Genomic DNA, 16,194 nt, shown 5'->3' on the forward strand with positions numbered 1-16,194 from the left:
CTCAAATACCCTACAATATGGGTATTTTCGGAACGGGACGACGCGAAGGTGCCGAAAATCGATATTCGACGTTATTTTGGAATTCAAGATAGTGGTCATTGGTTTTTATGAAGTGGGATATGGGTATTTTCGGAACGGGAACAAAGCGCAGATGCCAAAAATCTAAATTCGACGCGAGGGGGACGACTCTATCTACGATGCAGAAAAGATTGTGTTTTGCTGTGGCTAGCTGCACGCACGCTGAGTAGATAAAACAAAGATTTGTCTCGATTTTGAAGATTTCCTGCAAAAAGATGAAGCACGATGCAAGTAGATGCGAGAAATGAAAGATGATTTTCCAAGATTGATTCGCTAGTGTGAGATTTTTTGGGCATCTAGAATTGAGATTTAGATGTGTCGCCCCCCTCGATTCGACGCCATTTCGGAATCCAAGATGGTGGCCATCAGGATTCAGAGAGTGTCAACTATCCTACAATATGAGTATTTTCGGAACGGGATGACGCATAGATGCCGATAATCGATATCAGATACCACTTTGGAATCCAATATGGCGGCCATCGGGTTTCACAAAAAGTGTCAAATACCCTGAGATCTTGGTATTTTCGGAACGAGGACGACACGTAAATGCTGAAAATCAATATTCGATGCCATTTGTAGGCTATTTGAAACTTCTTCTGAAATCGGAAGCTACCATCTTGAATTTAAAGATGGCGTCGGACATCGATTTCTGGTTTCTAACCCACATTGATTGGTATTTGACAGTATTTCACAGTTTTTCTGAACCAAAGCCGCCATCTTGGATTTAGATGGCGTAACATCAATTTTCGGCATCTACGTCGCATCCCCATTCTGGAAATAGCCATATTTTAGGATATTTGACACTTTTCCGCAAATCGGAAGCCGCCGTCTTGGATTACAAAATGGCGTCGGATATCGATTTCCGGCTTCTAGACGTTACCCTGATTCTAAAAAAAAAACCGTTTGTATGGGTATTTGATAGAATTTACAACATTTAAAGAAAACCGGAAGCCGCCATCGTGGATTTCAAAATGACGTCAGCCCGATTCCAAAAATACTCATATTGATGGCATCAACATTTCCCATTTTTTCTGAAATAATAAGCCGCCATATTGGATTTCAAAATGGCATCGGATATCGATTTCCGGCCTCTAGACGCCATCCCGATTCCAAAAATACCTACATTGATGGGTGTTTGACAGTATTTCCCACTTAATCTGAAATCGGAAGCCGCCATCATGGATTTCGAAATGACGTCGCATATCAATTTTTTTTCCTTTATTTAGGAGATTTTTAGCCGTAGGCTAGTTCATCTCCGTAATTTTCGATCTGTATACTTCATACCGATTACAAAAATTCCAATATTGATGTGTATTTGACTGTATTTCCACTTTTTCGTAAAACGGAAGCCACCATCTTCGATTTCAAATTGGCGTCGGATATCGATTTTCATCGTCTAGACATCATCCCGATTCCAAAAATACCTTTATTGATAAGTATTTGACAGCATTTCCCACTTTTTCTTAAACCGGAAGCCGCCATCTTGGATTTCAAAATGGCGTCGCATATCAATTTTCGATGTAAAAAAAATACCCATATTGATGGGTAAACAAACCACCCGACAATGATAAATTTGACATCCTCATGCACAGATCTATGCGCATACGCTTAAATGAACCGAGCGAACAATCAACAAAAGTCATAAAAACTGTACGAATTTGGATCGAACAGATTCGCTTCAATGCAAAAGTAAGTTCATTTGACAATGAAAGAAGAAATGAAGGCTAGTCAAGCCAAAACAAACAGCATGAAAACTGATCGAAAGTGGTTCTGTTGATGTTGACGGGGATCTGCTCGAAGAGAAGACAGAATGACTTTCAATTGAAAGTGATGGTTGACAGCTTCATCGTCGCTTGACGATTTTCGATTGAAAGTGACTTTGTGGGGCCCTGCATGGAACTATCCTGAAGTTTTCTAAAATCACGCGTAGAGATCTTTTAACTGCTCGAAAAGTCTGGATTAATGTTATGGAAACTGCTCTTAAGATCACTGGCATTTTCCAAAGATCTCTAGATCTAGCTTTTCTTAGGTACTTCGAACTTCTTAAAAGTTTCAGGCAACAGACCTTGGAGCACGCGCAGAAGACGACAGGCTACCGGCCCCTGATCTTCAAGAAGTTGAGGAGGAGATCGGTCGGCTGAAGAACAACAAAGCAACTGGTGTAGATCCACTACCAAGTGAGCTATTAAAATACGGTGGTGAAGCACTGGCTAGAGCGCTGCGCTGGGTAATTGCCTAGATTTGGGAGGAGGAGATATTACCGGAGGAGTGGATGGAAGGTGTCGTATGCCCAACTATGGACAAGTTGGATTGCTGCAACTACCGCGCGATCACACTGCTGAGCGCTGCCTACAAGGTACTCTCCCAAATTCAATGCCGCCGTCTGTCACCATTTGCTGCAAGAGAGTTCGTGGGGCAATACCAGGCGGGATTCATGGATGCCCGCGGTACCACGGGCCAATTTTTCGCGATTCGGCAGGTTCTGCAGAATACAACGTGCCCACACATCATTTGTTCATCGATTTCAAATCCGCATACGACACAATCGATCGAGATCAGTTATGGCAGATTAAGCACGAGTACGGATTTCCGGATAAATTGAAGCGATTGGTCAAGGCAACGATGGTTCGACTGATGTGCGTTCTTCGAGTATCGGGGACACTCTCGAGTCCCTTTGAATCTCGAAGGGGGTTACGGCAAGGTGATGGACTTTCGATCTTCAGGAAGTACATCCAGCTTCTTGGCTTCGCCGATGACATCGACATCATGGCATGGAACTTTGAGACGATGGCGGAAACGTACATCAGACTGAAGGCTGAAGCTAGGCGGATTGGACTTGCCATCAATGCATCAAAGACAAAATACATGAAAGGAAGAGGTTCTGGGGAAGACAATGTTAGCGTCCCACCCCGAGTTCAGATTGACGGTGATGAAATCGAGGTGGTCAATGAGTTCGTGTATTTGGGCTCACTGGTGACCGCCGAAAATGATACCAGCAGAGAAATTCAATGACGCATTATGGCAGGGAATCGTGCCTACTTTGGACTCCGGAGGACGTCCCGGTTGAATAAAATTCGCCGCCGCACGAAGTTGACTATCTACAAGACACTGATTAGACCGGTGGTCCTCTACGGCCACGAGACCTGGACTATGCTCGTGGAGAAGCAACGCGCGCTTGGTGTTTTAGAACGGAAGGAGTTGCGTACATCTACGGTGGAGTGCAGATGGATGACGGAACGTGGAGAAGGCGAATGAACCACGAATTGCACGAGCTGCTGGGAGAACCATCCATCGTCCACATTGCAAAAAATGGGCGACTACGGTGGGCTGAGCACGTCGTAAAAATGCAGCACGACGACCCAGTGAAAATGGTTCTTGGAAGCGACCCAACAGGAACAAGAAGAGGCGCACAGCGGGCAAGGTGGATCGACCAAGTAGAAGGCGACCTGCGGACCCTTCGCAGACTACGAGGCTGGCGAAGTGTGACCATGGATCGAGTAGAGTGGAGACGACTTCTTCGGACAGCAGAGGACAACAAGGCCTTAGCCTGATTGGTAAGGTAAGTCCTTCTAGCTGACTCGTTTTCTTGTTCCTTTGCAACCATTTTGTAGCGCAGCTAGAATGAACATCCCCCATCAAGTACGCCACTTGGAGGAATTTTTGTTCCTTCCTTGGAAGTTAGAAGTGTAGCACTCTTTGGGAGTACGCGCATCTGATCATGCCTTCGGTAGTTTCAGAACAATCAAAATATCGACTTACCTTCACATAGCTCTCCATTTATTCACCTTCCTTAATCGTCATCGCTACTATCATTGATTTCTCTGTCGGAATCGGCACGCCCGGGTGCATCGCCTTCATATGCTTCTGCAACCCATTGTACCAACCGTACGCGAAGCTACACTTTGGACAGGAGTACGGCTTCGTTCGCGTGTGCGTCACCATGTGCTTCTGCACCGTTTCCTTAGTGTTGAACGTCTTGTCGCATTGTTCGCACTGTGTTCGGATGACGGGAGGAAAGTGTTAGAATTTTGAATTCAATCGATTACATGCTTTGATTTGAAATCTGGTAATTTCGTGATACCTTGAAAGGCCGCTGCTTTTCGTGCATGTTCCTAACGTGCTTGTGCATATTGCTTGAGGTTCGGAAGCCGACCTGGCAGTACGTGCAAACATACGGCCTAGAGGCCACGTGGCTTTTCATGTGAATGGATAGCGACGATTTGGTGCTAGTCCGGTAAGGACAGTGATCGCACTTTACCGGACGATTGTCCCGGTTGTGCACGAAACTGTGAGCCTTCATGTGGCTGTATGTTCGGAATGCCTTGCCACACACCTGCCAGTTGCCAAAAAAGGGAAATTAGTTCTAAAACTAGCACTGACCTGGAATTTTCTTTCGCCCGTGTGCCGCCGTTTGATGTGCTTGCTCAGGTTGCTGGAGGTGGAAAAAAAGCACTGACAGTGCTCGCACACATACGGTCGTGCCCCCGAGTGGCTACGTTTGTGTAGGTTCAAATCGTTTTGATTTCGAGCTTTATACGAGCACTGATCGCAGGGGTAATCACGAATGCCCTGGTGGACTTTCATGTGATAGATTAGGTTCGTACTCTGTACGAAGCGTTTGTTACACATCTGAAGGAAAAAGAGGACGCGTTAGAAGAGGACCAGCCGACGAAATTCCACCAACGGGACAGAGGCGAAAGAGAATCAGGTTGACAGGATTCACACGTACCTTACAGACGTACGGTCGTTCGTTGGTATGAGTTCGCTGATGAACCTTCAAGGTAGAGGACGATCGAAATTGCTTCGAGCAAGTTTCACACGTGTAACGTTTTTCTGATTCGTGGCGAGCGTTATGCGCCTTCCAAAGTTCGTACGTCCGCAGGACAACTCGACACTGCGGACACTGGTAGAAGTCATTATTGAGATCGTTTACTATCTGATTCCGATGTGGTTTCCGTTTCGATGAAGGTCTAGCTGAATTATTTTCGATACGATCGGATTGCCTGTAAATTATTCATTATTTTACTTTTCAAACGACAAGGAATGCTACTAGATTGACTTACCCTTCCTGCTTAACCTCAACGAGTGCTTCCTCCGGATCCGTCTCCAAGTAATGCTCGTCAGTTTCCACCAACACATCGAAGCCTTCAATCTCCTGCTCCTCGCTGACAGCTACCTGTTCAACGACCATCTGTTGCTGATCATCCACCGGATACCAACCATACTTTACATTCTCCTCTTCCTCACATTCCTCAGAATGGACAACCTCCTCTTCGATGCCTTCCACCGTCGTCTCCACTTCCTGTACCTTCTCCACTTCAATGCTACACTCATGCTCTGTCTTAATCCCTCGAGCATCCCTCTTCTCATACTCTCCAATCAAGCTCTTCAGCTCCTCATCGGTTCGATCGATTTGCATCTTCAGTCCATACGCTCCCTCCACCTTCTCCACACACTTCCAGCAAACGTACTTGGGCAACCGCTCCTCCAGATCGATCCCCGTTCCGAAGCAAACATTGATCTTATCCGCCAACGTCGTACCCGTCCCGACTGGTTCGAATAAGTACGCTTTCGGATCGGCTGCCTTCAGCACCCCCAAACACGTCCGACAGTGATTCAGCACCAACTCCAGGGCATCCACTTCCACCCCCAAACCTTCCATCGCATCATCCAGTTCGCCTTTATCCTTCGCAAATTCTATATACCGCTGCTGCAGTGCCGTCAGCTCGTCCGGATTTTCCTGATACCGTTCCCTCGCCTCTTGACACCACTCGTCAAACCCCCGACGCCAGTAAATCTCCGGTCGGGGAGGATGCTTCAGCGCTCGCATCTCGACGGCAATCGTTGCCCACAAACCGTCGGCATCGCTACCAACGACCTCCAAGTGCTGCAGGATCAGCGTTATTTGACCATGCGTCAGACGGGATTCGATTGCTGTGAGCAGCCGTTTCAGTTCCCGATCCGGAGAGTGGGCCAACGACGCTGCATCCAACTGTCCTATTCGGTTTTTCCAGTGCTCGATGGCATTCAGGATTTCAGTGCTCGTTTTCTGGAATGATCCTTCGGTAAGATCGTTTGCTATGAGATTGAGAGTGCGTGGGAAATTTGCGGGCTGCTTGAGGAAGTCTGGATTGATTCGGAAGTATTTGAGCACGGCTTGCAGCCGAGCGGGGGTGTATTCCGAGAGGGCATCTTCCTGTGCGTGCGAGAAAGATTGATGCAGCAATGAAATGCGATCAACAGCAGATTGGGAATATTACCTTCTCATCACATTCCAGTCGCTCTACCTCCAGCACGGTCTGGGTGTTGGTCATTTGGGAGGAAATCTTATAAAACTGGGATAGAATACCGATTTTTCGATGCGATGCAAAAACAATAAAATAAAATAATTTTGCCGTTGAAACGATTGTTTACTTTGTATTCACTGACAGATCAGATAGTATAGACACAACGAGTTGAAACTTTGAAAAGAACGTGTGTGTTTAATTTTATAGCACGGGTATTATTTTGAACACGAAAAACTCTGAAATTAGAGTTTACACGGCCGATGAGAGTCACGCAAAATTTAGTGTAATTTGACTGAGTGAGTAATTTTTCCTCGATTTTCTTCAAAAATCAGCTAGAATATTTATTCACGGCCGATCGAACCTCGGATAAATCATAAGTAGTGCCACGGTAAAAACACATCATGTTCATGTGAAGGTGAATCGATGTGCAAATCCCTTGGAAGAGATCATATCGAAGCACGATGAAATCAACAGCAAATCACTTCATTTTAGATTGTATTCGCGTTGACGGCACCGTCGAAAAATTTTCTCTTCCAGCAAATATAGACAGTTTCTTATGAGAATTTTCGGTGGAGTGAATGGATAGTAAAAAGTTCGCCATGTTTCACGCACAGTTTGACGTTTGCTTATGGATTTTCTCATAGGAGTAAAGAGCTACAGAGTCGCCGTCAACGCCAATTGCACATCGTTGTTGATGTGCTGTGCTGTGCTTTGAACTCGAAACGTCAAGCATACTGATATTAAAAATCTATCACTTTAAATTTAACTAATTTATCCTTGGATTTCATATGGGCCCAGAGCAAGTGCCGGAAGGTGAAAATATTGCGAAAAAGTGATTCTATAGTCCGTTTTATTTACGCGTCGCGAGTGCCTCTTGTGTTGTCTGAAGATGGCGGATTTGAGCAAACTTATGTTTGCCAAGCTCAACAACCAGAACTGGCAGAGCTGGAAATTCCGCATGGAAATGATGTTGATGCGGGAAGAGATCTGGTATGTTATTGCCAACGCAAAACCGGAGCTGGTGACGGCACAGTGGAAGAAAGACGAACAGAAAGCTCGTGCGACTATCGGGTTGTGTGTATAGAAGAAAGCCTGTATAGCCTGGTAAAAAGTGCGAAACTTCGTGCGTACCACGAAAAGTCTACGAAGACCTCAAGCGTTTCGTTGCTGAAGAAATTGTGTTCGTTGAACTTGTCCGAGTGTGGTGATCTGGAGCGTCATCTCCTGGAGATCGAGGAGCTGTTCGATAGATTGATAACAGCAGGACAAGAGTTGCAAGAATCGTTGCGAATTGCCATGATTCTCCGGAGCTTGCCGGACTCTTATGCTAGCCTAGTGACGGCATTGGAAGGTCGGCCGGATGCCGATTTAACTAGGCATTTGGTTAAGTCAAAGTTGCTCGACGAATATGAGCGAAGAAAAGAGAAGAGTGGTGCTTCGAGAAGTGACGTGAATGCGATGAAAAGTTCAACGAAACATGGAAAGCAGAGTAGTGCCGTGCAGGATCGGAAGTGTTTCCATTGTGGTAAGCCGGGTCACCTTCGACGAGATTGTCGATTGCTTACGAATCAGAAGAAAGGTGATGAAGACCGGAAGGGGCCCGAAGTGAAGCAAAACGCGAAACAATCCAAGAATAACAGGAGTGGTGTGCTGGATGTAATCCATTCAGGTCGTGGTTTATTGACTGTGGAGCCAGTTGTCACATGACTTGTGACGAAAGTTTTTTTTCTCGACACTCACGAAGAAGGACGGTCCAAATGTTTTTCTGGCCGACGGTTGCGAAGACCGCTGGATACGGTGAAGGTACAGTGATTGGTGTTAACGGAGAAGGTAATGCAATTGACGTGAAACTTGTTGACGTTTTGTACGTTCCGTCGTTGACAAGTGGTCTAATCTCCGTGGACAAGTTAACTGCAAATGGTTTTGGTTTTACTGTCGTTTTCATGGAGGACGGGTGTAAAATCCGAGACACTGCAGGTACGGTTGCGATCGTTTACGGTCGTCTATTTGCTCGAGAAGAAGTCGGAAGCACCGGAGAAGGTAAAGGAGTATGTTCGGTACGTGACAAATTTGTTCAACTGAAAGCCGCGTATTATCCATATCATCCATTGACGGCAATCGAATGTGCAGGAAGGCAGCTTCCACACCTGCGTAGGATATCGCACCCATTCAACACACATGGGCCGGGACCAACGGCTTTACTTCCCTTCCGAAGGAAGACGTGACCAGAGATTTTTATGCCTCAGAAAAATCCCACCGACCTCGGCTGGGATTGAACCCAGACCCATTGGAGTGTTAGAAAGTAGTCACGCTTACCACTACACCACCGGCGCCGGCTTATGTCCACATTCCCGATGTCAAACGGGGAAAATTTGACAGTAAAGCGAAGCTGCGGTTTATTGGGTACTCTGACGTTCACAAGGGTTACCGTTTTGTTGATACCTTGACTGACAGGATCACAATAAGCCAAGTTTTTAGAAATGGACGACGGATCGTCACATAGAATGGATTCGCAAACGACATCTGATGAAAATTTGTCTAGCAGTGTGATCGAGTGGCCTTTTCCTGAGGTGCTCCTGAAGCAGCAGGCAGCGGAAGAAGGAACTGCCGATAGTGGCGAAGAAGATGAAGAACCGGTGAGCGAAGACAGTGAGCGTGAAGATTATTTTGATGTGGACGATCCCGATCCAGATGAAGATCCCCTCGCGGTGAAGGAGGAGGAAAAAGTAGATGAAGTGAGGGAAGAATTAGACAGTGCAAATCGACAAGGTCGTCGAGCCGTTTGTTGGATTATGTGGTAGGTGTTGTGACACAGAAGGTGCAGGAACCAGCAACGTACAAGCAAGCAGTGTCCAGTCCGGATCGATGTTCGTGGAAGGAAGCGATGGATAGCGAAATCCAGTCGCATAAGCAGAATAGGACGTGGGAACTGGTGCCACTTCCGAAGGGCAAGAAAGTTGTAGGCAGTCGTTGGGTGTTCAAAGTGAAACGGAACGAATCAAATGAAGTCGTCCGCTACAAAGCAAGGATCGTCGCGCAGGGATTCACTCAGTGCTATGGCGTTGATTACGATGAAGTGTTCGCCCCTGTGACCAAACATGCTAGACTCAGAGTCCTGTTGTCCCTGGCTGGAAAGAGAGGAATGGCGTTGAAGAACTTGGATGTCCGCACCGCGTATCTCTATGGAGAAATCGAAGAAGAAATCTATATGCGTCAACCACCTGGCTACGAGGTTCACGGAAAGGAGGAGATTGTTTGCCGACTTCGTAGAAGCATATACGGACTGAAACAGTCAGCTCGATGTTGGAACCAGAAACTAACCGGTGTTCTGACACAAATGGGTTTCCAAGGAAGTTGCGCGGATCCGTGTTTGTTCATGGCAACCAGAAACGATAAGAAAATCTACCTTATCGTTTACGTGGATGATTTTCTGATCAGATGTGAAAGCGAGGATGAAATAACTCGTGTTCAGAAGCAGCTGAGTCAGCATTTCGAAATAGTTAATCTCGGCGATGTGAAACATTTCCTTGGACAGGAAGTTCGAAGGGAGAATGGCGTGTTCAGTGTGATTTTGACCAACTACATTGAACAACTGGTTGCCAGAACAAGTCTTAGCGAAGCAAAGACAGCAAGAACGTCCATGGATCAGCTCTATCTGAAGGATAAGGTTGACAGCAAACCATTCGAAGATGGTACGAAGTACAGAAGCGTGGTAGGTGCACTACTATATGTCGGGATTCTTGGTCGGAAATTCAGTGCTCCCACGGAGGCTGATTGGACCGCTGCGAAGCGCGTGGTACGCTATTTGAAAGGAACGATGGACTGAAAACTGCAGCTTGGAGGCAAAAAGGCGGAAGATTTGGTGGCATTTTCGGATTCGGACTAGGCAGGAGACAAAAGCACGAGGAAATCGACCACAGGATACGTTGTGTTCTACGGAGGAGGAGCAGTATGCTGGGTGAGTCGTCGATAGTCTTGTGTGACGCTTTCGACAATGGAAGCTGAGTATGTCGCTCTGGCTGAAACGTGTCAGGAAGTTGTGTGGCTGAGGCGACTACTCGAAGACTTTGGTGAAAAACAGGTGAAAGCAACAGTGATTAACGAAGACAATCAGGGCGGTTTGAGTTTCGCACGTTCGTAGAGATCAAGCAGGAGATCGAAGCATATTGAAACCAGGCACCATTTTGTCAAGGATCTGTGCGACAGAGGTGAAGTGGTGCTACAGTACCTCGTACAGTACTGCCTTTTGGACCAGATGCCAGCTGATGTCCTTACGAAGCCGTTAGGTTTTGTAAAGCATCGACAGTTTGCGGAACATTTTCGTTTGGTTAACGCAACCGAACATCAAGGTGAGGTCTAGCCATTGAGGAGGAGTGAAGGTATTTACATTGTGTTACCCCTCACCATACATAAACTTTTATGGCACTTATGTGTGCATGACGGCCCTTCTGGCAAGACTATATGCTTAATGTGTACATAACAACAACAATAGTAAAGTTTCGTCTGTTCTTTAAAAAACAGACTTAATACTTAACACTAGACAACGGACAACACTTAACACCCAGTAGACCAGTAGGGAAATATCCGGGTTGCGAAAAGTTCCACCGGCACTTCATGGCACTCACAATATGCCTGAACGACGGGTGACGCCGCTAACCGCACGACCACGAAGCCCACCCGTGAAGTGCCGTGCGTATTTATTTTCGATCCTTCCGAAGCCAATACATGTGTCCCCCCTTGCGCCCCGGGAGAACTCTGTCCGCTTCGGTCCGCCCACACTCTAATGCTAACCTGGCGGTCCTTTCCTAATAAAAAGAATACCATAAACGAACGATAACCCAAATGATTGAACTATTTCACAAATGGTTATGATGATGTCCCTAGTGATGTTCCGAACACATCGTTAAGCAAATTAACCATACATTTTTATTAGGGTTTTCATGTCTCACTCTGAAAGCCGGTGCACTGGGCTGTGGTTGTATTAGCTCAAAATAATCCAAATCAGTGCCAACATTTCAAAGAGGCGTAATTGCATTTGTAAACAATGGCTTTAGCCATCGATTTCTCGCGAATAAAAGCTCACTCATGAAAAATAATGACACCAGCATGTAGAGGAGTGTTTCCTCTACCAGCTAGCATTGTAATTTTGGAGAGGTAAGATTTCATTCGCGAGAAATTGACGGCTAAAGTCATTGTTTACATAAAGCAATTACGCCCCTTTGAAATGTTGGCACTGAAATAATGAGTCTCAGGGGCATCTGTCATTTTCAGCATTACGTCATGGTTGAGAATATGGTCATAGAGGTAACTCTAAGACCAGAAGGTCCCGAAGAAACGAGCTCAACTTTTTGGCTCAGCTCTGGTACTATCTTCGGTCCCAAGCTAATCGATTCACCCCTCGAAACATAGGAAAATCAACTAACCCCTCATTTTATCTGTTAAACTTTCATATCGAATCAAAACAAACATTGTGTAGTACTAGAATTTTGAATAGAATAGGATACGTTAATCGTTTGCTTGGGACCAATAGGCTAGTCAAGTAGTGAGCCAATTTAAAATCGTTAGTTTCGTATTGATTGTTGATATGGTTGCCAGTATTTTTTTCGATTGAAGTTTTGACAGCTTGGTCAACACGCTGAAACACCCAGAAACACATATGAAACACAATAAGTACGGACAACAGTGTGTCAGAGTGTAATTTTTGTCTTCAGAAAGCTGTTTATTTATATTACAATTATTCATGAAGCAACCCAACACACAATTTGAGCTTATTAAAAGCGCAATGAGCAATTTTTAATTTTTCACTGTCGCTCCAGCCAAACATTGATGGTTTGCTATTGTTACCCTCAATTGTGGACCATCAATATAACATGTGCATATAGAAAGGAATATATAAATCTTCATCAGCTGAGAAGAGAAATCCAACCAAAAGATAGTCATCCAGAATTCGACATCATATTGGGCGCAAGCGAATCAGTTTTCAATGATGGGAGGATGTTTTGGTTCAGTGTAGATCCCAAAACTTGTGCTATAATGTTAGCATGGGCACAAGCGTCGCCAACGACCGAATCCTCGGCCAAGGACTGCACGAAAAAAAACTTTTTCCCATCTGACAGTTATTGGCGTTGACGGCACCGTCGAAAAATTTGCTCTTCCAGCAAATATAGACAGTTTCTTATGGGAATTTTCGGTGGAGTGAAAGGATAGTACAAAGTCCGCCATGTTTCACGCACAGTCTGACGTTTGCTTATGGATTTTCTCATAGGAGTAAAGAGCTACAGAGTCGCCGTCAACGCCAATAGCTCTTAATGTTGCTGCGCTGGGAAAATTTTGCGATATCATAATCGCAGTTTGTGTTTGAATCTCTCCTGGCAGTGAAAATTGTGAATCTCAGCACCTTTTTGTGCCCTCTAGGATGTTAGGAAAATGGTGTAGCAATTGTAATTGTGTGTTCTAGTCGGTGCTGCCGGACGCCGGATTCATGGGTGATACGCAAAACCATGTCCATCATCAGGATGCAATGACTTCGAATAGTAGCAGTAGCAGCAGCAATCAACAGAATAATAATCTCTCCGTAGTTAGCAGGGACCCTTCCAGCAGCACCACTTCCACTTCCGATAGTTCGTCGTCTGCCGCTGCTGCGGGTGCTAGCATCTCGAATACCACCACCGCTAGCGCTGCCACTCCTAGCACCCCCAGCACCATCGAGCCTCCTACCCTCTGCGTCCGAAGTAGCTCCGCCACGTCCAACATCACTGATAAGTCCGATAACGATAATGTTGACACTGGCAGCAAGTCGAGCGATAGTGGTAATTTGGCTACCGTGGTAGACGGTGGTGGCAAGCCGGAGAAGGGAATCGACAAAAACAAATCGCAGAAGAATTTGACCGAACGGGCCAAGAAAACGCCATGGTATAATGCGATCTATCCTTCGTACAAATCGCGGACGGAAGATTTCAAGAAACTGTTCAAAGAAGTGTCCGACGACGAGCGGTTGATTGTGGACTATTCGTGTGCTATTCAGAAGGATATCTTGGTGCACGGTCGGTTGTACGTTACGCAAAACTATCTGTGCTTTCATGCGAACATAATTGTCTGGGAGACGAGGCTCTCGATCCGATGGAAGGACGTTACGTCAATTACTAAGGAGAAGACGGCGCGAGTGATACCGAATGCGATATCGGTCTGTACGGACAACGAGAAGCATTTTCTCACCTCATTTACTTCGCGCGACAAGACCTATCTTATGCTGTTTCGTGTATGGCAAAATGCGTTGATGGAAAAACCTATTAACCCTCAAGAACTCTGGCAGTGGGTTCATACGTGTTACGGTGACCAGCTCGGACTGACGAGCGACGACGAAGACTACATCGATCCGTACGATAAGAATACGGAAAAGGATACCATCGACAAGCTATCTTTGGAGGATCTTACCAAAGACATCACCGAAGAACTATCGGACGAACCGACGACCATCATCATGGTGGTAAAGGAGACGAAACCGAAGAAGACGGTCCACGCGAAGGCCGCTTTCAATCCGGAGAGCAATCTGTCCACCCCATCAGAGTTGCTCCCCACGGATATGTCCGATTCGACGGAATCCGAGAAGGAGGAGGAATTCTTCGCTGGAGTCGAATGCAACTCACTACATTCCGGACGGCAGTTGGTGCATACTATTCTTCCGATCAACGTGGACATTCTATTTGAACTGCTTTTCTCTAAATCTAAATTTCTAACTGAATTTCATAACTCTCGTAAAACGACCGACATGATTCACGGCGAGTGGAAGGTCAACAGCGATGGATTGAAGGAGAGAGTCGTCTGTTTGACCATCGCCATAACTCAGACCATTGGGCCGCGCAGCGCCCAGGTGACGGAAACGCAGCTCATGCGGGACTGCAGCAAACCGGGTCAGTTGTATTCCATCGACGTGAACGCTGTTCAGGGAGGCATTCCATACGCAGATAGTTTCTATGTCACCCAGCACTATTGCATGTCCCGGACCAAGGACGACCACACGGTTCTCTCCGTTCACGCTCAAATTCACTACAAAAAGAACATATTCGGCTTTGTGCGAGGATTCATCGAGAAGAACACCTGGGTTGGGCTGGAGGATTTCTATAACGCACTGCTCCGGAGCCTTCAGAGCGAATACTGCATTCCGCCGGCCAAGAGCAAAAGTCGCCGATCTCGTAAGCCCGCGCTCTCTTACCAACATCACGCCAAAGCCCTGGAGGAACCGTCGGTCTTACGGAGCATCCCACAGCTCCCGGCGGCGGCAACCAGCGCCGCCTCCAAACCACCCGCCCCCCAAACGTTCTTCTCGTGGTTTATTGTGATTTTGTTAGTGATTTTACTATCGATAAATGTTGCACTCTATGTTAAGCTTTGGAATCTGGAGGGCGAAAACGAAAACCTCTTCAAGAATGACGCCGCCTTGGCCGCCGATGGTGTCGCTTTTGATCATAAAATTTTGAAAAATCCCCCCCAGACGCACGCCGATTGGCTCGCTTTGCTGCACGAACAGGAAACCAAGCACGCCAAGGAAATGATAAAATGGCAGCAGGTGCTGCACACGGTGACGGATCTCCTTAGGAAGGTTAGCAGTATTTGTGAGAATATTCCGACTAATGTTACTACATCTGCCGATCTACCGCAGCAGGAAGCTTTCGGCATGGATGAATTGTAGACTAGGCGGTTGTAGTTGTGAAGGTAATAAAGTTTAGATTTGACTAGATGCTATATTCAGAGTAGGGAAATTAATTTGCTGTTGTGTTTCTTGCATCCGAACTGGGTCCGTGTGGTCGTCGATGAGTCATAGTTTTTTTTTCCCTATCGTTCAGAAAATGCTTTCAGTGGCATACTTTTGCTTTGCGCTGTCGCCCTCTATCTGCGTTATCTAATCGAGACTCAAGAGAGAAAGAGAGATAAGTTTGCCACAATGAAGCATTTTCATACGGGCAGGTGTGTTGATGGCTTATCAGTTCCAAATGTGCTTCATCGAGTCATTTGCGGAGTTGCATATACAAGAACAATTACAGGTCAATTAACCGATGGCTGCAGGACGGATCTGCCTCTCTCTCGCTCTAATTTGGTAATCATATTGAATGATTACCAAATTAGTGAGCAAGAGAGAGCTGTCCTACAGCCATTCGTTAACTGTGAATTTGAACTGAGATTGTTACTGTTCGTACGCGCTTGCTAGTGAATTGCTTATCGAAGTAAGGAAACGAGCTATTTCCGGAGAGATGAAATCAAATCTGTCTGCACTTGTCGCGGAATGTTCTTTGGATTAGCCCTGCATGTCGTCTAACCTATAGATAGTATAACCTGTAATCCAAAAGTCCTCCCTGAAATATATCTGGAAAAATACTTTGTATACCACTGGAAGTCATCCAACCCTTCCACGGCAATTTTGCCAAACGACATTATGCCAAACGGAGTAGAGTCCTCGGTGTCAATTATATAACCGAACCCGTATTGAGCATATATCATACTTGCAGAGAATATTTATCATTTTCCTCGTGCCAATTTGAACTAATTCTACCAGCGACGAATTCCTACATACAGCCTAGTAAGCAAAAACGGTCACTACTAGGCCACCAAGCCCCTTACTCTACAAAAATAAACAACTACGATCCATTACAGGCGACACGAAGCTATGCAAATGGTAATAGGTCAGCGCAAGTAGAACAACAACGTTTTCAATCTTGAATCGTGCATACAGTCAATTTAGCGTACACGTATAATTAATTCAGTAATCGACAGTTTCTCTGGACAAAAAATTTAAAAAATAAAAAAAAAACCTCTAAATATCTTAAGATTTATC

At 45.8% G+C, this 16,194-nt stretch overlaps 3 protein-coding genes across 5 annotated transcripts in view; 2 read left to right on the forward strand and 1 right to left on the reverse strand.

The window, feature by feature from the left end:
* Window positions 1-16,194, forward strand: part of LOC135707500 (GATA zinc finger domain-containing protein 1) — a 259,888-nt gene that overhangs the window by 221,375 nt on the left and 22,319 nt on the right. The gene's annotated exons all lie outside the window — the stretch shown is intronic.
* On the reverse strand, window positions 3,844-6,459 carry LOC135707550 (zinc finger protein 394-like). Of its 2 annotated transcripts, none has more exons than XM_065229393.1 (5): window positions 6,339-6,459; window positions 5,142-6,274; window positions 4,808-5,081; window positions 4,160-4,411; window positions 3,844-4,071 (listed from the first exon to the last, which is right to left on the reverse strand). In XM_065229393.1, the coding sequence occupies exons 1-5, from the start codon at window positions 6,390-6,392 to the stop codon at window positions 3,856-3,858; spliced, it is 1,929 nt and encodes a 642-aa protein (XP_065085465.1). In that variant the 5' UTR covers window positions 6,393-6,459; the 3' UTR covers window positions 3,844-3,855. The 2 variants fall into 2 exon arrangements, with proteins under 2 accessions (XP_065085465.1, XP_065085466.1); XM_065229394.1 differs by lacking the exon at window positions 4,160-4,411 and adding an exon at window positions 4,459-4,707.
* LOC135707466 (protein Aster-B-like) lies at window positions 12,670-15,128 on the forward strand. Its single transcript, XM_065229283.1, has one exon. The coding sequence runs from the start codon at window positions 12,847-12,849 to the stop codon at window positions 15,052-15,054; it is 2,208 nt and encodes a 735-aa protein (XP_065085355.1). The 5' UTR covers window positions 12,670-12,846; the 3' UTR covers window positions 15,055-15,128.

Source organism: Ochlerotatus camptorhynchus, unplaced genomic scaffold (assembly GCF_037179485.1).
Source record: "Ochlerotatus camptorhynchus isolate MF236.1 unplaced genomic scaffold, CSIRO-AGI_Acam_v1.1 ptg000313l, whole genome shotgun sequence".
Taxonomy (NCBI): Eukaryota; Metazoa; Arthropoda; class Insecta; order Diptera; family Culicidae; genus Ochlerotatus; species Ochlerotatus camptorhynchus.